Raw genomic sequence first — 25,425 nt, forward strand, 5'->3', positions numbered from 1 at the left:
TCTGGTGGTGGTCAGCAGTAATCCATTTATCAGAGTAATGAAATGTAATGGGACGTTTCCCTGCAGCCACTCATTATACAGTGTTACCAGCAAATCTAGCTGTATAATGAAAGCTGTACTGGAATAGTTTATCTTTTTTAATTTCATCATTGTCGTCAGTCAACTCTGCGCAATTGATAGTTTGTTGAGTACTTATGCTGTGCCCCGGGACATATGATTATACACGTGACCTTTCTATAATCACAGGGTCAAACTCAGAAAATGTTGGCTGCCATTTTCTCCCATATTGATGTTCTTACTTGTGAATGAGAGGTTGAAACACAAAAATGTATTTGTGGGCGATTAAATCATTAATATTGGAATTTGCTTAATTAAGAATAATTAGGGTATTTGAGTTAGAAATTAACCCCCAAATCAATAGAAATTCAACGCTAACACACACAACGTCTAACACTATTATAATTTCTATATTTCTGACATCAGTTATCTGTTTCCTGTCTTCTTCCATGTGTGCAGTTATTCTTATCAAAGGTTACGGAACAAAATCATGCCTTTTCTTCCATTGACCTCCCAGTCAATATTTACACCAGCTCAGTTTGCATGATTTCCTTTTCGTCTTCCAGTCTCTTTCTCTCTGCAGTGTGAAATAGCGGCCATTTGAAATGGTTAGTTAAACCTGAAATCTGTAAACGTCCAGACTACATATCCACAGATTCGCTTTTGCTTCCCCCTTTTTCCTTTGGCAATATATCTATATTTCACAAAGAGATCAAAAGATTACAAAGACAAAGGGGTTTTAGAAGAAATGTGGAGAATGCAAAACTGACCTCTTTTTCTCTACTCACATTCATTATAAATACAGAATGTATGACATGTCTTTGTACATACATGTTTATACAACAGAACTGTGAAGGTTTTGTGTGCATGTAACAAACTTTAGTGGGCAGAATTTGGAGGAAAGAACAGACTTTTCCTGAGATGTAAACAACCTGAAAAGGCAAACACACACACACACACACACACGCACACACTCACACACTCATACTGACATGTCACATAATGTATCCTGCAAGGCTTAATTGTTCCATGGTCATGTTTGGAGATGAACTCAGACCATAAACATGTATTGCGTGCCTTGGCTCCAGTCCTGACAACATGATCAAAATTATATACAAAAAGGGAAGAGCTGAAACCTCAGGAAAAACCATAGAGGAAAAGCACCATTTTTTAAATAATTTCGCCCAACATTAAAGGTCACATATGACTCATAACATAGATGTGGTTTGACGTGTTCAATTCTTTAAGCTCATTGTGTTCCGGGTTAGTCATGATGAGATGAAAGTCACTATGAGACACAAAGACAGAATTTTCTGAATGATACGAATTTTTCATTATTATATAATTTAAACAAACACCCAATTTCACAGAAAAAAAACTGATGCCACATTCAATTTGAAACAGTCTTACAGAAAATATTTTAAAAATATGATGACATGAGAAAACCTTACATAATACCCAGTGACGGTATATGACAAGTACATGCCTCAAGAACTGTACTTAAATACAATTTGTAGGTACTTATACTTGAGTATGGGACTTTATACATGTCCACTGCGTTTCTGAGGGAAGGTTTTTTTACATTCATTTGAGGACTACAGTTAGTTTGAAGATGATGATATTTCACAAACCTGGAATGATCGTATAATACACAGTGCATGGTTTCAAGTTAATCTAGCCAACATTATATAAACTAAAACTGGCTCCACCTCAGCCAGCTGCAACATAAAATGCTGCTTAATCATTAATGCACCACTAATAACAATAATAACAAGGAAAATCTCATCTTTGGAGTTGAGAGATAGTCAGAAGCATTTGTGATCCGGGTTTTAATCTCATCTCCTGTAGCGTGGGCTACACACTGACAGCAGGCTGCACGCTCGTGACACATCAGTCGGATCTGGACTTAATCTCAGTCACACTGTGGCAAACTGTGAGATCTTGCTATTAGCCATTATGCCGAGTCGTACATGTCCACGACTTGGGCTGAACAGTAACTCTAAAGTGAGTGATGCGCTCTATTGCTAATATTATGGAAAGTCTCTTTACAATGCCAGTGTTAATGTAGAAGTGTCAGATCAAATCAGGACCAGAGTTAAGAGAAGACGCTCTCAGCCGCTCCAGATGCAGTCAGTCATCAGTCACAGCAGTTGCTGCAGACGAGTCAGATGATTGGGCATTTTCACTAACTGCAACATGCTCAACCATATTTCTGTCAAACCCTCAGGCAAACACAGCTTAAATACAATATAATCTTCATTGTTCCTGCATTTTCGCTGCTGTTCGAAAGTTCTGGAGTGTGTAGTATTTCTGCCTCTTTATTTTGCGTCGTTATTCTCCTGATTTATTTTTACTGTGATATTGCTCGTCCCGAGAGATCATGGGTATCCTCGGAATTATTATTTTTTATTTTTTATTTTTTTATTTTTTCCAACATTACATAATGGTCTGGGTTTACCCACTACAATGCCACAAAGCTGTAACAAAGACACCAGAAAACGCAAAGAAGAAGGTCATATTCACTTTATTAAGGTAATTTCAGAGAAAACAGATATTTCTTCAGAGACAATATAAAAATACATGACATCAGTTGAATAGTATCTCGACAAATTTAAAATTTTAAATGGTAAAAGGCTGCTCACTCTAGCACAAAAATAACAGCATTTTATACGATATAAAATCAAAGCAGACATTTCTGACATGTTGTTCAGGCTTCAAATTTCCTGGTATAGAATTCTGAATTTGGACATTGTTAAGAGACAGGAGGAAGAATCCATTCGCATAAATGCTGGCATAGTTTCTACTGTACACCTACACACAGGCAGATACAGAGACACACACAGAAATGCACATACTATGTACGAACACATTTCGTTAACTGTGTAGAGTGTCTGAGAAAGGATTTGGGTTAGCGAGTGAATTAATTGACAGCCTTTCTGATTCTACTGTCAGTGTCAGACATTCACTGGTACAGGTTTAACACAGGTATACCTCAATACCTGACTTTTGGAGGGGGGAAAAAGAAGAATATGTCTAATACTGTAGCCATTTTCTAAAATTAAACAAAAAGAAGTTCTCACCATATGCTGCATTTTCACTTTAAGTTTGAATGTTGCCTGAGTGTTGCATGTTTAACTGGGATGCTACTTTGTGGTGAGACATTCTGTCTTTCAGAATTCAGAGTGCTCTTCCCCATCACACCCGGGGAAGATAGTACAATGAACACAGTACAATGTCAGGATGTCAGTATCAGCAGCGATACGTTGTGTTTTTGGAATTTTTACGATGAGGGAAGAAGTCAAACAAGGGTAAAACCAACAAACCAGATGTACTGTCGCGCACTGTCTGTGAGTACAATGTAATCGTAAGTAAAATCTATATGAAAATAAAAAACAAAGATTACTATACAAAACAAATCTTGTGCATTTGATAAGTGCCTTGATTAGAAATGGTCCCAGTTCTTTAAATACATAAAAGAACGAAGCAGATTAAGAAAATGGTTCAAAGTAAGAATATCATACAACACTTACAAAAAAAAAAAAAAAAAAAAAAAAAAAAAAAAAAACAACAGTAAAAAACTACATATAGACATTACATACAAGATAACCTCATCATATTGCACAAATACTCAAGTGGCAATTTGTACTGGCCCTCTTTGTTCTATATCTACACAAACACACAAAGGAAAACAGGCATGCACAGAAAAACGTACGTGCATGCACAAACTGAGTGATAGAAAGAGGGGGGATAAGCTACATAGCTCAAATATATGCAATGAGGAGACATTTTACAAATGTAGATGGTTTGTAAAACACTGAACAGTTTTTCAGGTTAGGTCTGAAGGTGAAGTTATTTTAACAATCCAAATAAGAAGGTGAATAACTATTTTAAAATAGTTAAAAGTAAAAGTAAATCAGTGTTACAAATTTACATGAAGACATTTTAACCTCATAATTTTGGTGCTTGTCAAAGCTGTGTACTATAGATACAAATTGATTTATTTTTTCAAAGGTTGCTTGCTTACTTATGGTATTTTTTTTTAAAGAGGTAAAAGAGTGGCAATAAAAATATAAAACACATTTACATTTGTACACTGAAACAAATAGTGGGTTCACGGATCAACCGTCACTCTACAGGTGTAGCCCTCATGGAAGTCCCCATCATGCATCTCTGCAGCTTCTGTCTAGCATTAGCACTGCAGTGGCTGATGCAGCCTATCAAATGTACTAAGCAGAAGTTAATAATTTTAACACCAAACTCACAAAAATGTTGTGTGATAACTGAAAATAAATCTAGTCTGGAATTTTTTTAAAAGTATTATACTATTGTTACTAGTGATTATACTATTAAGTCCAAATGAGCTGTATTCAGAGCTGGTGACTTATACGGGCAGTTTAAAGGTCAAAGAAATGTGAGGGTGGGGGGCACAGTCAGCACATCTGAGTTTGCCAGGTTTCATCTGTGTTCAGCTTTGAGGGAATGAGATTTTTCCCAGTATTCCAGGCCTATTAATTTAAAACAAACATTTACCTTAAATTGCACAGATTTCATTTCCTTCAGTATAAGAAATACGAATTAAATATCAAATATTACAACCTATTGCCTGTACCTATTCTTTTCTAGGAGGTTAGGAGGTTGGTGACGTCAAGGTGGCAACTCTTCAACTTGTAGCAACCATGGATTATTTGTGAAAGCGAAAAGCTCTGAATGCGCTGCTGATCCATAACATCCATTAGAGGTCTAAAAATTCTTTCCCTCCTGTGCCCTCATCTCCAATCACAAGGCAGAGCAGAACATTAGTGGCTTGGATACATAGTGAATGAAAAAAAGACACTGAACATGAGCGAGCAGGATGGACGGTTTATACATGCTTAATGTCAAGCCTTGATCTTTAAATAAGGGAAGAGTAATGGTTAATACACCATAAATAGCTGCATCTTAGTGTACAAGGTGATCATTTCATCGGCCTGAAAACACATAAAGGTCTCTTTGTGTGTGTGTGTGTGTGTGTGTGTGTGTGTGTGTGTGTGTTCCCACAGGCATGATTTTTATGGTTGCAATGGACTGTCAGGCAGTGGTGATGGACTTGTTACTAATTCTGATGAGAATGGATATTGCGCAAAGGAAAACTACTGGAATTCAACCTCCAGACAGACTATTTTGGGGAAACTCCACCCTGTGGGGCGTAGCTGTATGAGTGGCGCTAAAGTCCATGTATGAGTGTGAGGCCTGAAAACTGATGTGCAGAGTTTTGGTGCTAACTCCCCCTCATGGGCACATTACTCAGCTCCGAATACAGCCATACATCTCCACATGCGGCACTGTACATTACAAGAGTGATTACTTCTGGGCTCACATTAATAAAAGCCCTTTTCTTAATGGTCCATAATTTATTGCTACCTTTGGGCCATAAACATGATTTTAGTTGGATTTATCGGGTAATTAGAAAATCAAGTATTTATCTCTGTAACTTACAATAAGCACTAGAAAAAAAACACTTTTGATATTAAGGCCCTGATACAGATATTGGATAGCATGAAAATGGCACCATAACTTTGTTTAGTGAGCTACAAATGACCCAGTGGGTCAGATATTAGATTCACCTAAAGTGACACAGAATAAAAAAAAACAAAACAATGAAAATAAGATCAATTCACCAGAGAAATCTAGTGTTAAGTTTAAACTTAGCTCCAGACTTCTACATAATAGGAGGTAGCTGTTAACCATTGACCTCGAACTCCAATTAAGACAAATACCCCTCGAAAAGAGCATTTCATTGACTGGTTTGAGATCCTAACATGTTGAGCTTTTCAGTTCCCGAGGTGTTGTTGATAACATTTTGGACTGACCTAGCCAAAAGCCCTTCGCATTTTTGTAGCTTAGATGTGAATGCAAAACAGCTTTTATCTGTTTTTCAAAGTCAGTCTTTTGACTGGTTTGTCTCCTGTCTAACTATTATTGTGCTGCCATCACACAAGCACAATTCATTGAAAGGAATGCAGTGAATTTCCTGTTAGCTCTTGGGGGATATGGTTTGTTTTTCCTGTTGCTGGGAGCCAATTTATTTATTTTTTTTCTCTTGCCCTCTTTAACTTCCTGTCTAGGAGCCTGACTTTACAGAGAGGCTACAAAGGTGAGCATCAGAAGCCATTGATTAGACTTCTGTTATCCAACATCCAGCTCCCACCCGCCATTACAAACTCCCAGATCACATCCATGTCAGGCTTGGTGTGTCAAGGACGTGGGTTGTACTTTTGTAATGAGAATTTAAAGGGGGCAGGTAGGGGAAAATGCTTTTTAAGCATTATAAAAGAAAACAAAGACACAAAACCCGTATAGGTGACTTTGAAGGGAGATGGTGGCCGTGCTGGTGGTGGAGATGACCATAATCTCATGCCATGCTACTGGTTGGTGTGCTTTGGGTGCTTCCAATGCTAGCGTTGGCGCTGCTGTTCTCAGAGGGGGAAGGGTTGGTAGAAACTGGTTGTCGTTTTGCTCCTGAGCAGGGACATCCTGAAGAAAGAGCAGGGGGGAAAAAAATCCAATAAGAACACGATAACAAGATAAGAACTGATGAAAAGAAAAGAAAAAAGTCCTCACCAGGAAGATTTGCTGCAGTTGAGCTCATGTCCAGTCCAGTTGGGTATCCTGAAATAAGCAGAATGAGACAATTTATAAGTATGAATTCATATTTATGTTCAACCACAGAGACTACATTGTCAGTCACACACTTACCTGTTTTGATTTTGATAAACCACAGTGCTCCAATAAGTAATACTCCAATCAGAAACCCTCCAAATGCAATGCCCAGAACACCAGGGAGCCCAAATTCAAAGCATGGTGGGCCTGAAACATACACACACACAAAAAAAAAAAACAATGTATACAAGCTTCAGTTGAACAACAGCAACAACCACAAGTCAATACTGATGGTTACTGCTAATGACAACACTGTGTGAAAATACATTCGCAGAGACTGAGAAATTGTCCGGATATACAGCAGTTTACTGAACATACTGAACATAATGAACATTGTGATATTGTGTTGTATTTTGCCAACGTGACAGTATTGTCGTATGGTGATCCGTTTGCAAGTTATCGACGTGTGGCAGCTGAGACGTTATGGTACGTTTCAAATAAACCCTTGCAAGCATTTATAGCAGTTCTGAACAGTAGCAGTAATTATGTCTCTGGTGAATACAATATTTTTAGGCAGCAGAAACTCAAATTCAGGATTAGGAACCTCCTTGAATGAACCAATAAATGTGTGTTTTAAAATAGTCCCCGCTTTCAAGTAATGACAATGAAAAACGAAATGATTAAATCACTTCATTATTTGATGAAATAATGAAAGAGGTGACTACATGTTCATGGTGATGGACAGTTACCACCTAAGTTTTGTGTCTGTACAGGCTGATTTTCTGAGACCAACGGCTGCATCAGCGGTTAATTTAAAGATTATAATGCAGATTCTAAAATGGCTAACTGTAAAGTAAAATATATGTGATTTTTACAAGCTTTTACACAACACTGATTTCTCTCTGCTTACAAACCTAATAGAAAAAATAAAATTCAGAGCCAGCAGCAATAAAAAAATTTAAAAAAAAAATCACTTTCCCTCAAAGCAGCTCTGAAAGAATAAGAGAACACGCAAACACTAAAACTCGACATACAATACTGTGGCACAGACATACTGTATTAGCCCGGCAAGGCCATCCTACACTTTTACTTCGCTCATTGTGGTCCGGGAAGGCCACGGACAGATCACCTTGAGACAGACGTCATTTCAAGAAGGACGTACAATAGGTTATAGACAGTTTTCCATTTCACTTCGACATCACCTTAAACTGTTCCGACATCTGATTGTACAAACAAAGTACTCACTGGACACTTATTGATCTATGCTTCCAGTTTTCAAGCTGAAAAAAAAAACATGCTAGATGTTCTTAAATCTTTGAAATAGACCTTGAAAATTAATTAAAAATCTGTTTTTAAATTTTGTACCGAAATTTCAACTTGAACTCACACAATTTTGTCTTAAAACATGAAAGTAATAGTCCACAGAACTAGTACCTGCATCCTCGCACAAGTATCCACAATATTTGAAAGAAACTCATCATCACCTTTTCACAAGTTTCTCTCACCTGCCACTGTTGCCTCCTGCCTGCTGTTGGAATGAGGCTAAGTACTATACTGGGCTTCATACAATACAGCTCTCCTTTCCTGAAGTACATTAAAGACAGGACATGAAGGACAGAAGACAGCAGGTTTGTTTTGGAGAAACTTGCCACCACTCTGTGCATCATGTACATCTGAGTAATTGATATGTGTAGTGCAAATGCCTCTGCAGTGAACCTGGGTAAAATCACTTCACACTAATAACATAACGTTCAACATTTAAACTGAACTGTACAGACAAAACTGAAGCACAGTGTGATATAACTCCATATGGGTTCATGTAAATTTTGATATTAAATAAGTATCAAATTTACATTAAACACTGTTGGTGTTATTTGATTGAACATTGGTAAATACCAAACGAATTACACACAATCCAGAGCACTGAAATAGTGACATCTTGTGGGTATTTGAACCGACTGCATCCCAGACAGTCAACAGAGTTTGTTGATCTGTCAGCGAGGAACATTCCCTGACCCCGAATGTGCCAGAAACATCACAGCAGCTCGAGCAGGCTTTCTCTTGAGACTTTTTTGTCTGTAATCAGTTGCTGCGTTAGTTTGTGTAAGTGAGGCTTTGACAGCAAAGCTGAATAAACAGGAGCAGGAAGCAGAAGCTCCAGTGCAGGTGGAGAGGAGGAGACAGGCAGCAGGCCTGTGCTGTGACTCCCTGGAGCCCTCCGTACGAAAACTACCAAACAGGAAGGATTGCTGAATGGAGCACTCAGTCCTGCCCTGTGAAGGCTCGCAAAAGAATGCAGCCTGCTAGTCCTGCTGATATAACCCTTGTATCTCTGACACTGGCTAATGAATGGAGTCACATTAACACACCTACCAAACCCCAGCATGTTCCTTCACAATTAATTCCATTCCTGTATTTCAGTTGTTCCAGAAAAACATTTCTAATTACGTAAGTTCAAGCGAAACAGAAAAGAGAAAGGCAAACAGGACACAGGAAAGCATGGATGAGTAGTTTAGTCAGCTTCCTCACCACATACACTGCAACACTGACACACCAGCCTTTATGTTTCTCTTTTAGAAGGGATGGAATAAAGGAAGCTTAAAAAGAAGCAAATCCTTTATCAGTTTTACAAAGATGTCTGGCAAACTCCAGGTGTTCCCCCATTTAATCAGCCTCTACTTTCTTGTGTCATATTGCTTAGAAATGGGATCTGAAATTTTTTCCTAGAAATTAATCATCAGTCTGAAGAGTTCTTTCTTTGTAGAAAGGCATCTTTCCTCATTTGAGTCAACTGTGTTGAATGGTCCGACAATAGCACCGGGCCCAGTGGCTGTGTTTGGACAGCAACATAGTCATACCCCCTTGGAAACACAAAGGACTTCACCTCCCTCCCCTGAGGGCCATTACTTCTGATTGTGGCCACAAGGTCAGCCTGCAGACCTTCCTAAAGGACGAGGCCCTGCCCCACAACCCCTTACTGGCTTAACTGCATATCCTGAGTTCACTGCTATGACAACCGCCTGCCCAGCGTTTGTTGTGCACTGAAAGCAACAATAGGAATGAAAATTAGAGCAGCGAGCAGCAATGCACTGACCGAGCTCTAGACTAGCAATTAAGTCCTGAAGGCAAAAAAAGCTAATTTAAAAGTTTTTGTTTTTCTACTGAGAGTTCGGTTATTGTTTGAGAATTAAATATGAAACATTCATCTTCATAATAAGGGTTTGTGATAGAATGAAAACTCTAAACTCAAGGCCACCGTTAAGACGACATTATGTGGATCATTTTGGGGAGTGAATCTCTCTGCATTTGTTGTGTTTGGTGCATTTTCGTGAATGTGAAAGCAATCTGATTTTTTTTTGTTTGTTAGTTTTTGACAAAAAAAAAAGAAAAAGAAAGAAAGAAAAAGTAATTAGTGACAAATCAGGGTCAAGAAACTAACTGAAAACAGGATCACTCACTCACTCTTTATAGTGCTGCAAATGTTTCCGTTTAGCTGTTATTAAATTTCTTGTTGTACAAACTGCTTCCAATTTACATAACATTTACATTATACAATTTATACAACATGTCCTGCAATTTGCCTTCCTGCTATTAAATATTATGTCAGTTACAGTAAATTAAAGTAAACATTTTATTTTGTAAGAGCAGAGCAGAGCAAAGCACTGAATGTAGATGATCATAAAGATACCAGAAAATGTTATATGTGATAAAAGAATTAATTAACACAAATCTGGCCCACTGTGGGTTAAAGAATCATCTGCTTCAAAGTGGACAATGATTCCTGTTTTGGAGTTTAAACTGAACTCACTTGGTGGTTGTAGACACGGCTGGGTAACCTCCAGATTCCTTTTCACTCTTCCTCCATCTCCACATTTCTAGTGAGGTAGTAAGAACAATTTATCAACAATAACAACAAGAAAACAACGTCACACGTTCATAACCTTCATTTAAGCATTCAGTATATTGATCATGCTGGAGGTGAAGAGAGGTCTGTGAAAAACCCTCCCACAACAACAGGTATACACTTACAGCTCATTACAAAATCCTAACACAGGTTATGTTTTCTTAATGCATATTTAATCTGCTTTACTAACACAAGATTTTGTTTTCATTTGACATGGTTTATTTGTACTATGTCAAAAATAGTTCCTGAATTCCTACCTCACTGTAGCATAGCTGGATGGAGCATTCCAGGTCCCATGTGGTGGACGTCAGCTCTTGGAGCTGATCTAAGGAGAAGCTGAGTCGGGTGCTGTTGAAACAGGAATTCGAGGAGCAGGCCTCTGGAATGAAGGGCAGCTCTTTCACTACAGAGCACGAGCCCTTGGAGCGCACAAAGCAGCTGACCACCTTGATGGTCAAGAAAATGCTCCCAAAAGTGTGCCCTGAAATCTATTGGAGACAGAGAAAGGATTAAACAAACTGTAAGAGAATGGAAAAAGCAAAAGAATCTGTCAGATCAGCTGAGTAAGGCCAACCATTACACACTATGAGTATAAAAACTTTGGGATTAGTACACTGAATCTTAGTAGCTGTGTTTCGGAAACACACAGAGTGTTTTAAAATTTTTGGGAGAGACTAACCAATATGTAATATATATTATGTATATTATATACACTATATTTCTCATTAAATACAGCTAAGAGAGTGAATGATTTCTTACCTCTGCATAAATTCTCTTGTCACTCTGTACCTTGGCGTTGGGGTCCAGGGGAAAACGGTAATCTGGGGAAGTGTAAAGCTGCATCAACAGGGGCATCTGATGAGGGGCAGTAGTTGTGGGAATAACTGGTTCTGGTGCTCTTTCTGTGACTGAGAGACAAACAGCAACAAAAAAGAAACCATATACATCACGGTTAATGTACGTTTTGTCTCATAAAAGCCTCAGGAGTTACTCAAATTGCAGCGCAGCACACTGTGTATCTAAAATAATATATTGCATGTGGTGATAGTAAATGATGAAGATGAATATTACTTTTATTATTATTATAGCAGTCATTATCCTCCTGATTTCTCATCTCGCTGCTGGCATTGTGTAACATGTATTATGTGTGGGCTATGGCTTTTGGCCACACTCCATCTATTCTCTTTGTATAAATTGTCTCAAAACTTTTTTTTTTTTACCTTTTTATTGTCTTACCTGCAGGGTTGTCATTGCTTTCAAAAACCAGTAAAATTGGGGATTGCGCTGGTCTGAGTTCAGTATAGCTGGTGAAAGTACTGGCTTTCAAAAGTTCCAAAGCCTTCCTTTGCACATCCTCTGCATTGTCACTGTTCAGTGTATGATTAGGGGAGAATCTGTGTGGCATGTTGGGCAGCAGGACGTCATTGTTAGACTGTTGAAAGAGAAGATGAGTTCAGATAATTCAGTAATGATTTACTGACTGTGTCGTGCAAGCGCTAGTTCAATAATAAGCCCATTTTCATAGATATGGCAAAAGTTATGTGTAAGAAATAAGTTAACTTTGTAATTAAGTAAGCTATATCACACTATTTACAATAATGTAATCACACTGAGTGGAGTCATTGTCCTCTGAATAATCCTGTCTCACACGTGGTTGTAGTATAATAAATATGAAAACTGTATAAGCTATAACTACTGGAGTGAAAGCTTACAGCAAATGTGGTGTACTGTGAATCAATGATCCATGTGGTGCCCTGAGGACCTCTCAGGAACACCTTCATCTTCTTTGTGCCCATGCCAAGTGATACATTGCTGCAATATGGAGAATCAACAATGATATGAGAATATTTGCCAACACGGATAGCAAAATGATACATAAGATGCTACTTCCAGTGAATCTCAAGGTTTACCTAACTCTGGCATCCTCTGGGATGTTGATGATGTGGAGCTCAGCTTCATCTCTGAGGTTCTGCTGCTGTGGGGAGCAATATCTGACCGAAGACGCCAAAGGAGATGATTCTATCTTCATAAAGTGCTTCTCTGAAGCATCTTCAATTTGAAGGATGCAGTCACGAGTGTCAGCTTTGGTTCCTGTAAAACCACAAACATTCATTTTCCATCATTGTTCATTCATTGTTTGTAACACACAAGCAAAAAAAAAAAAAAAAGGAAAAAGAAGAAGACAACAGCTCCATAAAATGGACTGCCAGAACTTCTCTTTGTGGCAGCAGCATAGAGGCTGCAATGACCAATAAGCATTTATAGCATGTTATCTATATTAATTTAAGACGTAATTTCACTGAGTGATGCTCTTAGAAACTATTTCTGGTAACAGAACTGATATTTCAGTTCACAGACTTTTATTTGGTGGCCACTTTCTACTCAGCTACTCACTAAGCCTTCGACTTGGCACCTCACTGTTGTGGAGTCTTTCCACAGACCTTTCAAACGCCTACGACGAGGCCTACACATGTTCACCTAACACCCCAATACAGGCGATGAGATATAACGAAACAGCGATGTAAACTGTTCTTCTGCTTGAGTAATTGTAATGCCCTTGTGGACTATGAGTCAGTTAAAGCACTAGCTAAAACTAAGAGTGGCTGTAAAACAAAACATTTTAAAATGGGAAAACAGCAATATGCCACCGGCAGGCAGGGACGTTAACCCATCACCTGCAGTACGTTGCTATAATTGATAGACCTGGAGAAGGACAGGCAATCATAAAGGGAGAGATTAAAACTCAATTCCTCTAAAACACTGTGAAAGACAGTGGACATAAAAGCTGCCACCACCATTCCTGCCTCATCACTGTTCATTTCTATCTTGACCCATGTCAGTCTCAAAACGCCTGAAGGAGGATTTGTTATTAAATAATTGTGCTTGCATCGAGCATCCTGCTGCTACTGCTGCAGGCAAAAGCAGCCACTAATATCCTTATGTTCAGTCTTTACTCAGCCATGAATGCTCACTTTAAAACACAGTTTATCCACGGCTTCCGTTTGCAAATGTTCTGCCATATTATGTGACGTCTTGTCAACACTGGGAATGTTGAGCTGAGTCCCCCAGTTCTTTACTTTACCCAAGCTAAGGATCTGCACTGATTACATGAGACTTTTACCATATGGCAAGCTTGTCAATGAGCAGGTATTTGTGTTTCAAACATGCAGCATTATTAGAGGTTTACTGAGCTTTAAAATCAGCAATAGCACTGCTTATTATTCTGGGAGTTACATTCTGTTTGGTTTAGTTGCTGCCCATGCTGTTGTTTAGCTCACTGCTGTGTATGATAAAGGATTAGTGGGTACACATAACTTCACGTAGCTTTCCCCTGGAAATTTCTGGAAAAGTCACACAAGAAAGACAGTGTTTGTCCTCCTGCTTCCCAAGATAGAAATGATTTTTAGAATTTTATTCAGTCCCTTAAGTATACAGAATTGTGAAACAGCGATATTGTTCAGCAGACTGTATATTCCCACATTGGTTTAAGGAGCCTTGTAGGAGAACGGCCATATGGCAGCCAGTGCTTGGCCCACACGTAGCAGATTCCAAGTATTAAAACAACATGGGGTCTGATTCTGTATGCAATGCAGCTGTAGGGGGCAGGTCTCTCAGTCCACTCTGCACATACTCGACATCTGATCCTTCCTACTGTTAGTTTTATATGTTTTCTATACGTTTTCTGGTTTGAAAGAAAAAGTTCAAAGTATCATGCTTGATTTCTTTTTATTTATTTATCTGTGTGTGTGTATCTGTGGTTGAAAAAAATCAGTCCATGGCGCACAATTATAGTATTACAAAACAATGCTTAAATGAGTGTGCTTTTGAGGTCCTCAGAACTGTTTTTCCTATAAACTGACACAGGCAGATTGGAAAGCACTGCAGAAATCCTTTCTATGAAAACTCAAAAGTAAAAATCAAAAAAGCGAGGTAGAACATGCAGGCACCGGAAAAAGGCTTTTCAACGCAATGTGGTCTCATCACAGCACAGTGTTTTCTCAGTGATTTCATCAGAAAGGACTTTTTTTTATGCACATCTAAGATAAGAGAAGGTTGGTGATGAATTTTATCAAGAGCTCTGGAAACAACACTGCATCCATCCTTGATTAATGCACTGCGGACTCGCTGTTGAGTTATGTAACCTGGAGATGTATGTTTTTGCAGACTGTAATTACTTTGCTCTCTTCAGCACCAAAAATATTGTTTTAGAGCAAACAAAGATGCAGATAGCATACTCCAGATAAACATCATGGGTGACAAGGCTGATAAATCTGAAACATTTTTAGGCAGCCAAAAAGGCCTTTTCAGAACTGCGATTCAATAATATTGTCAGCATCCTCATTTCATATGTATGGCTCAGATCTTGCAATAGACTCCCTCTAAACTGGCAAATACAGCTCACAATTCAATAGGAGAAACCCTGTTAGTGTAAAAGTTATTTTAATTAAATATAAGCCAAGTTATACAAACAATTCTCACCTGTTGTTCCTGTTAGCAGTATATCCTTATTTCGGACAGTGGTGAATGACGTCACACCCCCAAACTTCTCTCTTGCCCACTTGACCAGCTCTTCATCTTCAGTGGGGATGTCTTGCTTGTGAACATTGTTCTGAATCTGATTAGTAAATAGGCTGATTGTGGAGTCATTTTTCACCTGGAAAGTAGAGCCCAGGGCATTTCAATTAGTTTCATGAAAGGCAATTTCCCGAAGGAACACAGTCAGAATCACAGAGGTCCTAAAAGGCGTGTGTCTATCTGTTCCCTAATGCTACAATAACACAGAACTGACTGAGTCAGCTTTAGATCTATTTATATTTACCTGATGTCTGCTCAGATTTTGTCATATGAAACTTGTTTACCCATCCCTCTCATTCTCTTCTATTACTTTTTCTAACCCTCCACCCAACTCTCCCTCTATTCTCTTAGCAGGGTCCTGTTAAAAAGAAATGTTTATTATGGTTAAGTGTCCACGAGCCCAGTTGCACAACCCTGTTGGAGCCAAGGTCTTTCCTTTGCTTCCTGTGTGGGGCCAGGAAATGGGACCTTTTTTAGCTTTGTGCGTCACTATAGTCGGCTGGAATCTGGCTCCATACAAGGTATAAATATATACATCTATCCCATCGACTAGACACTGCTGTTTCCTCGTCTGGACCAATGGGAAATAATGGAGTTTACATTAAGCTTTGCATGAACAAGAAGGCAGAGGAAGGCATTATGAACAGAGCAGTGAGAGCTGTCTACAGTGGAGATATGTTTTAAAAAAAAAAAAGTGCTCAGTAAATAACAATTCAGTGTTCCAGTTTTATTTTGAGCTCAGCCTTCAATGGATTTTTAATTTGCTCTGATTTGTCCATCTCTTCCTCAGGACTCCAGAGGCTGAAGAGGAAAATAAAGTGCTGTGCGAGTATTGCAACTCTTCATTAGGTCAACACTGACACTGTCACTCAAGAACAGTTCATTTCATTGAGGGATAGTTTTATAGAACAGAACAATGAGATCACTGACCAAAAATATTTTTCAGAAATGTCGAAATGGAAATTGTAAACTAAAAAAAAAGTATCACAGTATTTGAGTTGCTTATTTTTTAGCTTTAAAATGTGCACAACATGGACAGTGTGATACACTCATACTTGACTGAACAAACTATTAAGCCTCCTTTGAAAATAAGTAGGGCGGTATGTGCTAAGTAATTTTAGAAAGAACAGCTTTTTCATCCTGTTACTGTTTACTGTCAGGGGTGAGTCTGTGTTTAAATAATGAAAATCACTCTTGTGACCTGTCTCATGTGTTTAACTATTTGTGTTTTGTCCTTGCGTCACAAAGTGAGACAAAAAAAAAAAAGGTGGAAGCCAAGTAAGCCTGGGGGAGTCATCGGTCTTTCTACATGAATATTTGATTGACACAGGATCAAAAACAGAGTGAAGGGAAACTGCCAAAATAAAAGTAGGAAAACCTGTCAGGCAGACAGGGGAAGGCCTGAAGAGCAGGATGGGAAGAACATGGGAAATAACAATGTTAATCATGTTAATGAGTAAAGTAGAGTTTAACTCAGTTTGGTCTCTGTGGAATATCTGTGGAAAAATGGTTTGATATTCTGCAGGGACACGGTAAAGTTCAAGGAACTCAAAGATGTTTTGAATGCAAACAGCATCTCTATCTAGTGCAGATTAAAGACAGTTCTGATGAAACTTCTTCCCCATCAGCCTTTCCTGGGGCGGATGTATGAGTTTCAGACACCAGGCTCCTTCTCATCTGATCAATAACATCAGATTCTTTCATAGAAGGTTATCTATATAACAGTGATAAGCATATTATAAGTCAGAATACTATACTGACACTAGTGTGTGCTCCTTTTGTGACTAACAAACTGTTACATAACTGAAAAACTGATAAAAGTACGAAGGCTCACTAGACTTCACAGTCAAAAATCCTACTGTCTCCAAGTGTTATTTAAAAACAACCCTGTGAACTGAGGTCAGCTATGAGAGACCAACAAGAGCTGAGATTGTGACATTGAGTCAAGCTGTCAAGCTGGTGATGAACATTCTCAGACGCAGAACAGATGCTGTTCCTCTTACACTGCAATCTGCAGTAAAACACTATTATCCCCCAGTGATACTGCTCATCCCATGAAAACATCCTGCGGTCACAGGCAATGTTGTCCAGGCTCTTGACAGGACATGATACAGGACGTGGTATCACACTGCTGTCAGCATATCAGTAAGTGATGACACTCCTGTAAACATTTCATCATCATGATTGGTGAGCTGGGATTTAATTTTATTTATTTATGATTTTTTTTTTTTTTTTTTTTTTTTTGGTGTGTGTGTGTGTGTTAGCTTGTTAGCTATATCCACAGTAGTAGTACTTGGGATAAAACAGGGTCTTTTAACAACTGGAGATACTTAATGGTTTAAATATTGTTTTTTATTGAAGTTATTATAACTGTCCAAGAGGATAATGTTCCTTGTCTACGTCTACTGTAAAACCAAAACTGAAACTAATTATTCTTAGGTGTTTCACCAGAAATACATTTACATTTGATAGTACAGCTTTATTTGGACATATGTTTTCCTGTTCACAGGTTTACAAGCTATTTAGTCTGATGGTAAAAGATGTTCTACGAAGACTTTTGTATGAGAACCAAGCTGAAGGACTGAAGGACAGAGTGCTTTGTTCAGTTCATTTACCAAAATTAAAATATTATAAATAATATAGTTCCACACACCACAATAACCGAAGTGTTTCAGCCAAAACAACACTTTGACCTTTTGACAGTATTATTCCTTTATTTAATTAGAGTACACTCAAGCAGCTGAAGAAAAGTTGTTTTGTGACCTCCATAGATTTAATTCACAGACATAATCTGTGAATTAAATGAAATGTGTGTGTGTAAAAGTCAGAAACTCCAATTTCATTGCAACATTAATTTTACAGCCGATACCATCAACCCCTCTCATTGCTGGCCACTCCAAAACTTCTCTTACCGCTTTTATAGTATAGATAATAAATAAACACAAACACAGACAAAATGCAGAGCAGCCAACATTTATGGAGAAACAACATGGTTCACTGTCTCTCTGAACAGGCAGCAGAACTGCACAGCTGTGGCAGTTTGATTGTATGCAAACAGCTGGCATTAGACAGGAGCTAAAAACATCTGGAGAAATCTGCAAATTACACATTATTGAAAAAATAACCACTTATAATGGTGTCCCCACAACCCGTTAATTTTTCATGATTAGTTAGTACTTGTTAAACAGCTTTGTGCATCAAGAGCAGGCTGTAATGTAAGGGAGGAACAGGATCATGTGAAACAGAGAAAACAAATGAGATGAATTTAGTGGTACGATCTGTATTTTATTTCCCTTCCCAACGAGTATCCATTCTATATACAGAAAAATACTTGGTGAAAGCAGAGCCTGAATGTTAATATAGAAAAACAAAGAGACTTTACTCACATAAAAGTTAACATTGGCGCTGGTGTTGTATAGTCCAGAAATGCTGCTTGACGATGTGAGGATAAGGTTCATTGGCTTGGCATTAGTCGTCTTGAGATGGAAAATGTTATCCTGAGAAGAGAAAAACATTTGTTACTTGAAATGTGACCTAACATCAGGACAAAAAAAAAGCAATTTGCACTATATAACTCAGACCCTTTTGAAATAATCCCATGCATGTATTGTATTTAAATTTAAGTTTCCATATTTTTACTTGTCACTTGTTCTGCTGCAGATTCACTGCTGCTAAAGTTAGCACACTCCATTTCTGCATGAAAGCCAAGTAGTTTGGAGTTTATGATTGTGTTGTATGCAGAGAAAGTTTGGCAGTGGTGTAAATCTCCAGGTGGAACAGTGGTACTGAATAGGAAGACAAACACATCAAGAGGCCCAAAAATTCACTTGCGCTATGAAGCCATCCATATGGGAGCTACAGGGTGGCCCATAATGAGTTTTTGGTAAGCTGAGTGTATGCTGTGTTATACAAACAAAGCAGTAAAAACAAAAAACTTTATGAATTTTATGCTTCTTGCTCCCATAAGTGTTAACTCTGCTATCATACAGCATTGCACAACGAAATGTAGACAATGAAAAACATCCAGCGATGATGTGATACGAAGCGAAACAGCCTTAAAGACAGACCCTATTAATATTTTTGCTGACATTCATAATTTACTGTGAAGATTAAACATTAAAAACTCATAAATATGTAATTTAAGGATTTTATAAGTGTGACAAAAAGCATGAGATCTTTGGAAAACTCTGAGCCACAAACACACTTAAGAGTTAACAAAATTAGCAGTAATTATTATGACCTTTTTGCACAGAATGGGAATCTATCAGTATTCTGACTTGAAGTCAGTATTTGTTATTCCCCACTTTGCAAGCCTCCCCATCTGACATGGAGTGTCATTAAATGAAGAGACCTCAAGTTGACGCAGTAGAGAGACATTTTGCTTGCAGCACCAAGTTTAAAAATAGTTCCAACTGCAGTTTAATTCTGTACAATTTTGAATTCCTTTTCTACCCTATTGCAAAAATCAGTGGGGGATATGACAATTATCCTTGTTTTTGCAACTGTGAAATGTCAACACATGCATCTCTCCAGAAAAAGCAGTGCCAGTCATTTGAGGAGGGTTTGTAGATCGGCAGGAAGGGAGCTGTCTTTGCTGTCTGTCTCCAGTTTGACACAAACATTAATGAGGTAATGCAGCGTGGTTCTATTATTACATCTCTATGCCACACAAAACAAGGTAAACCAGTCAAAAGCAAATCAAAAGCTATCAAAATGAATGAGTCACCTGATGTGCAATGAGATGCATTTGTTAATTTAGGCATTAGCATTTTAGCATTAAAACTGTGGGAAACAGTGTTACAACATTCTGGAGTAATCAGTAAATATGAATAAGAAATAGTACAATCATGCTATAACATTAACAAAAATAATAATACTAATAAAGGGAGTTTGGAGAAACCTGTGTCACTCTGAGTTATTTCAGATACAGTATTGTTTTTATGATTTATCATTTTATGTATTTTTTTTCTAACTTGCCACCCAGTGTTTTCCCACACATGGTTGATCCGGATTGTTGTTACTGTACATACTGTATATAAAACCTCATTAACATCATTTAACACATAATGTAATACCTCATTAACCATTTTTTTCAGATTAACATAGGGCTAGATTCGCTAATCACCACCACAGTCACTCAGCCTTAATTACCATGCTCCACATGCGCGTGAGGTAAAGCTGGTACAGCTGAGTTTTATGGATGTAAGTGGTGGTGAGTAAACCTTTTCACAGTGGAATAATAACTCAGAATTTAGAGACTTTTTTTCTTTTTTCAAGACTGACTTAATACCAATAAATCCTTGATCTAATTACTTTTACTTCTGTTATAGCCCCAAGATAATTGGGTTTGGAAAAGTGAAAGATTAATGGATTTGAAATCAGTTCAGTTTTATGACTCGTGCATTAGAAATGAACAACAGCTTGGAAATATGTCTCTCTTTTGTAGAAATGTAACATTCATAAATACAAATTTCTACTTTCATCCATTGTGCCTTTTGACACCAAATACTTTTTTCTATTATATTTGATGGTAGATTGTTTTCAGAGCAATGTCTCCCCTGTTGGGGAAACAATGAGCATGCTGGGCAAACAGTGTGAATCCCTAATATTAAATTAATTTTCTACCTGATGTTGCCAGGGCGTTATCCAAGAGAATTGTAATGAGCTCAGGCCTGAGTTATGAAAATTTTCAGACCCGTATAGAGCAAATTAGGTCTAAGGAGACCATCCACAAATTGCATATGAGCAAAACACAGATGCATTTGAAAGAGAGGCTTGTATGCAATGTGCAATGGACTGAGAGATCTGTCAATGCACACACACACACACACCATACCATCAGTGTGTTGTATTAGAGGGTTTTACATAATGGCTGCTGCGCCTCCTAAATGTCTTCAGTCCAATTTTTTTTTTTCAAAATTGGCCAAAGGGGGGACTGCAATCCCAGGTGAGAAGATAGTGACATTTGTTCCACAACATGAAAATAATAATAATGGCAAAGAGATCCAAAGGGGAATATAATCTCGAAAGCTGCTGCATATTCAAGTACTGTGTGTGTCCATCAGATTAACATAACAATCATATCTTTTCTCTTGTTTGATGCAAAAGTTGACTCCTACATTCATTCTTTTCAATTCCTGTAAAGAATATAGAACAACTTGGAAAGAGAGAGGGACTGTAAAATAATATTACAAATAAACAAAACATTTTTTTGGAGGAAAGGTGTGGCAAATGGACTGACAGACTGAAGATGTCTGGGACCCTGGAAAAGATGACCAAGAAATATGAGATATTTCTGTATTCTGTATTTCCATTTGTCTGTATCTATGCATGTATAATGTGTGTGATATTGCTTGGATGTGGCAAGGGAGCCGCAGGTAAATGCATTTAGATAAGATGCTTGTTTTCCATCTTCTGTTCAGAACATTTTTTTTAAAGAATATAGCCCTGATTGCCCTGAAGAGAGGAAGAACATCAGAGGGACTGTGTTATTATAACATGAGTCTCCACTTATCACAGGCAGAGTCTGAGAGTCCCAGAGATTTTGAATTGAAGAAACACAATGTCTTCCCAGAAGTACCACTGCATTTTTTTTAGTTTTTTTTACCTGAATCGTGTTGCACATGCATACAGTAAATGAATGAATGGCATTTCCTACGGAGTTCATTGTGCTTCACACAGAGATAACTCAGTGGTATTTTCCTTATACACTCCTCTAATAAACCTCATTGTCTCTCTGTCTAGTTTGCCTTCCTTGATCCGTTTGTGACTTTCATTCTTTAATTTTGAACTCTGAATCATGACTGTTGCTGACCCTGATCAATCACCTTTGCTACTTTTGTTCCTGTGCTTTCAAGATACAATTGTTTTCCTTTTCAGACTTTTTTTTTTTCCTCGGGAGCATTTTTTGAAGGGCCTTTGCTGATGCAGTTTCCAGTTATTCTTTTGGCTCTCTCCCTTAACTTGAATTGGCTCCGTTGGTCTAGTCTCGGCCTTGCGCCAAGACCCTGACTACCCAAGCCAGTGTGTGACATCAATCGGCCGTGTACAAGCAGCTCCTCCCTATGAATTCTCCTGGCCTGTGCAGTCCCTTGATGCTCCCTCTATAATTCTCTGTGTGGTCACACTGTGAGAGTCAACTGTCTCTGGCAGGTTGTAAATCAGTATGAAAACAAAGGGTTGGGGAAGAAGATGATAAGAAAATTTAAAGGACAAATGGGACACGGGAGGCAAACCTCCCATCTGACTGGGCAGTTTGGCAAGGGATGAAGATGTTCCCCTTCCACTGTGTTTACAAGAAAAATCTGTTCTAAACAGACAGTCAAGAGCAGATAAGAGGTCTATGTTAAGAGATCTTAAGTCCATTTTCTTCTTTCATTCTGCTCATCGTCCCACTAGAGAACAGGATATGCTAACTTTGTACAGTGTTCACTGAATTACACGAATCCCAAGTCAAATTCCTTTTGTGAACTCCCACAAACCCCACAGCAATTTATATTATTCTGTAAGACAACTTGCACCATTCTTTAAATGAACTCTGTCTAACCTTTTTGGTACTGAAATGTGTCTTTACTTAGTCTCCTGCACAGCATAATGTACCTGGTTTTGCTCTTTGGGCCTAATAAGATGACTCAGAGGAGAAATTCCTTCCTAATATGCTTTAATTCTGTTTTGTCATCAAACAGCTTTCTCCTCTGATTTCCAGTCCATTAAATATGCTGTAAAACTTCAGTCCATTAAATGAGACTAAAGACTTGGCAAAAGATCTCAGTAACATTTGCGCCAGTAACCCATTCTTTGAGGCAAAGACAATCATCTGCTTACACGTTAGAGCTCTTACTTAAACCGAAACTCAGTAATGAAACACACTTCCTACAGACCTGGCTGATAAGATTCAGTTATGTTAATGTGTCTTTGTGTAACATAAAAACAAATTCCAAAAGAATTAATTCTGTAAGAAAAATACTCATGCTATACAAGTCATCTTAGTTTACAGCTGAAGGTTTCTCCTTAAGAGAAAAATTCTGACAGGATTCTCTAAAGCTTTGCAAAACAACTTAAGGAAAGGACCTTTTATTAATTTTATAGAGGCAAATGTATTCAGACAGGCATTGTACGGCACCATCCTGTGATGGGGTCTTAGGTAGAGTGCACAAAGCACATCTGCTTTGCTCCTTATAATATTCACAGAATGAAAACAGATGGCCAACAGAGAGAGAAATAAAAAGACAATAAATAAACAGCAGTTGCTTAACACAAGTTATGTGAAAGTACTACATAAAGAACTCTAAGTGAGAACAAACAGAAGAAGCAAACAAACAGAGCACACTGATAAAGAAATGACTAATGTGAGCTGACCGACAATGTTGGACAGTGACAAATGGAGTCTGGCACAGCAATAACAACATATAGATTAAAAGTTTTCTGGAGTTACTTTTTGGTGTCATTCCCCACAACTAAAAGTTTTAAAATCAAAATGACCCAATACACTATCTGTGTATTGGGAAAAAAGGAATTCTTTAAACACACAGCCAAGCTTGAAGAGCTGGGTTGTTATGAAATCCTTTTTAGAGAAAAAAAGAAAAAAAAAAAAAAAAACAAACAGTGACATCTTGTGAAACTGTGTTTTCTGTTACATCTGACATCTGTTAATGGTTAGCTGGTAATTTGGATGATAAAAACTGGACATGGAGTGTGTGTGTTTACATTTTAGCCTCAGTATATATCAATCTCTACCAAGTCATCCATGTTGTCTTAGCATTCAAGTGTTTATTCTGTTCTGCCTGTCCCTGTTCTGCTGACGCTATGCCTATCATTAATGAATGGTTCAGTGTTTTGGGAACTGCACTTGCCTTACCACAGCATTTAGACTGGTGGCATGTGATTTGTGATTTGCCATGTGATTCCAGCAGTGTGGGACATATTTCATCAACAGAAATGCATGAAATGCTTTACATGCTTACCTTGAGGATTAACTTGAGGATGTGGACCTCTGCCTTGTCCTCTGTGACAAAGCTGGTCCAACAGCCAATAAACATCTCTTTCATGAAGAACCTGCCATTGTCGTCGACCTCCTTTGGTTCGCATGTCTGACTTGAGGCTAAAAGAAAGTACCAATGGTTAAGTAGTGTCAGCAGCATAATCAAGTGACAGTAAACAATTTCTTGTCAACAGAATTAATACAGAACTTCTTGCATATCAACTCTTAAGCGTCAAATGACAAGTAGTGCAAGATTATGGCTCTATCCATAACAATCCCGCCATATTTGGACATGAACAGCACATGAATGAAGACTTATGTGTGAAAGCCAAACAGCCATCATTTAACAGATAGATGAACCCAGCAATGTTACAGATTCCTTGTCTAAAAGGGGTAAAAATTGTTATTAGTCATTTTGAAAGCTTTCCCTGGTCTCAGAGTATGGATGTTAAATGTGTGGGTAGGACTACATTGTTTAAAAACGGATCTGCTGGTTCACGTTTATCAGACGTGTCAGGATACCAGGCTGCAGTCATCCATCAAGCCTGCTCTCTGCTATGAGCCTGCTGTTTAACCTGGGGATCCATGTCTCAGGAGGCGGAATTAATCGAGCCGAGGCTGTGCGGTCATGGATGAGGTTGGGTATAAATGCCTGGTGTTTGACCTGGGCTATGTGTGTGTGTGTTCTATTGTGCTAGATTACCGTGAGTATGGGTATGCACATGCTCACTTTAACCTGCCTGTAGTTATTGGCGGGGGACAAAATATTCTCCCCGGCAAACTTCCTCTTTCCTCAAGAAGAACAGTGAAGACAGAATACAGAGGGTCAAATGTCTTTTCCAACTCAATCAGGAACCTCCTCCCTGGCCCGTCTCCCACCTTTTGCTGATTAAAGATGAAATAGTCTGACTGAGGCATTATGAAAGTCCTGTGGCATTGCAGTCTTTGTGGTAACCACCATGAATGACATAGTCTCAAATCTGGATTTACTCTTCAGGACGAAGGCTTAAAGCCACCCATCTTCACGATGAAGTAGGCTCTCACGGGATTAGTCAGAACCACTCTGTCCTGTGCCTAATCACTAGATAAGCATGTCTGCAGTAAGATGAATATAAGCAATATACGCCTGTGCATCCACTGTGCATGTCGCCATCAGCCCCAACAGTTGCGAGCAAGTGTGATATCATAGCCGAAACAACTAATTTAGTAAGCAAATGTTGCATGACATGCCGCTCTACTGACTTTTATGATGTATTTGGTCTGTTTACCC

General features: G+C 38.4%; 1 protein-coding gene across 2 annotated transcripts in view; it reads right to left on the bottom strand.

The window, feature by feature from the left end:
• Positions 1 to 2,565: 2,565 nt before the first annotated feature.
• The window catches only part of eng (endoglin), a 38,381-nt gene continuing 15,521 nt past the window's right edge, over positions 2,566 to 25,425 (bottom strand). For both annotated transcript variants that reach the window (XM_041058841.1, XM_041058840.1), the window contains exons 3-14: positions 24,139 to 24,275; positions 18,562 to 18,672; positions 15,080 to 15,254; positions 12,511 to 12,691; positions 12,313 to 12,412; positions 11,837 to 12,032; positions 11,360 to 11,508; positions 10,858 to 11,088; positions 10,505 to 10,571; positions 6,793 to 6,903; positions 6,658 to 6,705; positions 2,566 to 6,570 (exon numbers count right to left, since the gene is read on the bottom strand). In XM_041058841.1, coding sequence (XP_040914775.1) covers positions 6,449 to 6,570; positions 6,658 to 6,705; positions 6,793 to 6,903; positions 10,505 to 10,571; positions 10,858 to 11,088; positions 11,360 to 11,508; positions 11,837 to 12,032; positions 12,313 to 12,412; positions 12,511 to 12,691; positions 15,080 to 15,254; positions 18,562 to 18,672; positions 24,139 to 24,275 — 1,628 coding nt within the window. In that variant the 3' untranslated portion in view covers positions 2,566 to 6,448. The remainder of the gene's footprint in view (positions 6,571 to 6,657; positions 6,706 to 6,792; positions 6,904 to 10,504; positions 10,572 to 10,857; positions 11,089 to 11,359; positions 11,509 to 11,836; positions 12,033 to 12,312; positions 12,413 to 12,510; positions 12,692 to 15,079; positions 15,255 to 18,561; positions 18,673 to 24,138; positions 24,276 to 25,425) is intronic.

Source organism: Toxotes jaculatrix, chromosome 16 (genome assembly GCF_017976425.1).
Source record: "Toxotes jaculatrix isolate fToxJac2 chromosome 16, fToxJac2.pri, whole genome shotgun sequence".
Classification (NCBI taxonomy): Eukaryota; Metazoa; Chordata; class Actinopteri; family Toxotidae; genus Toxotes; species Toxotes jaculatrix.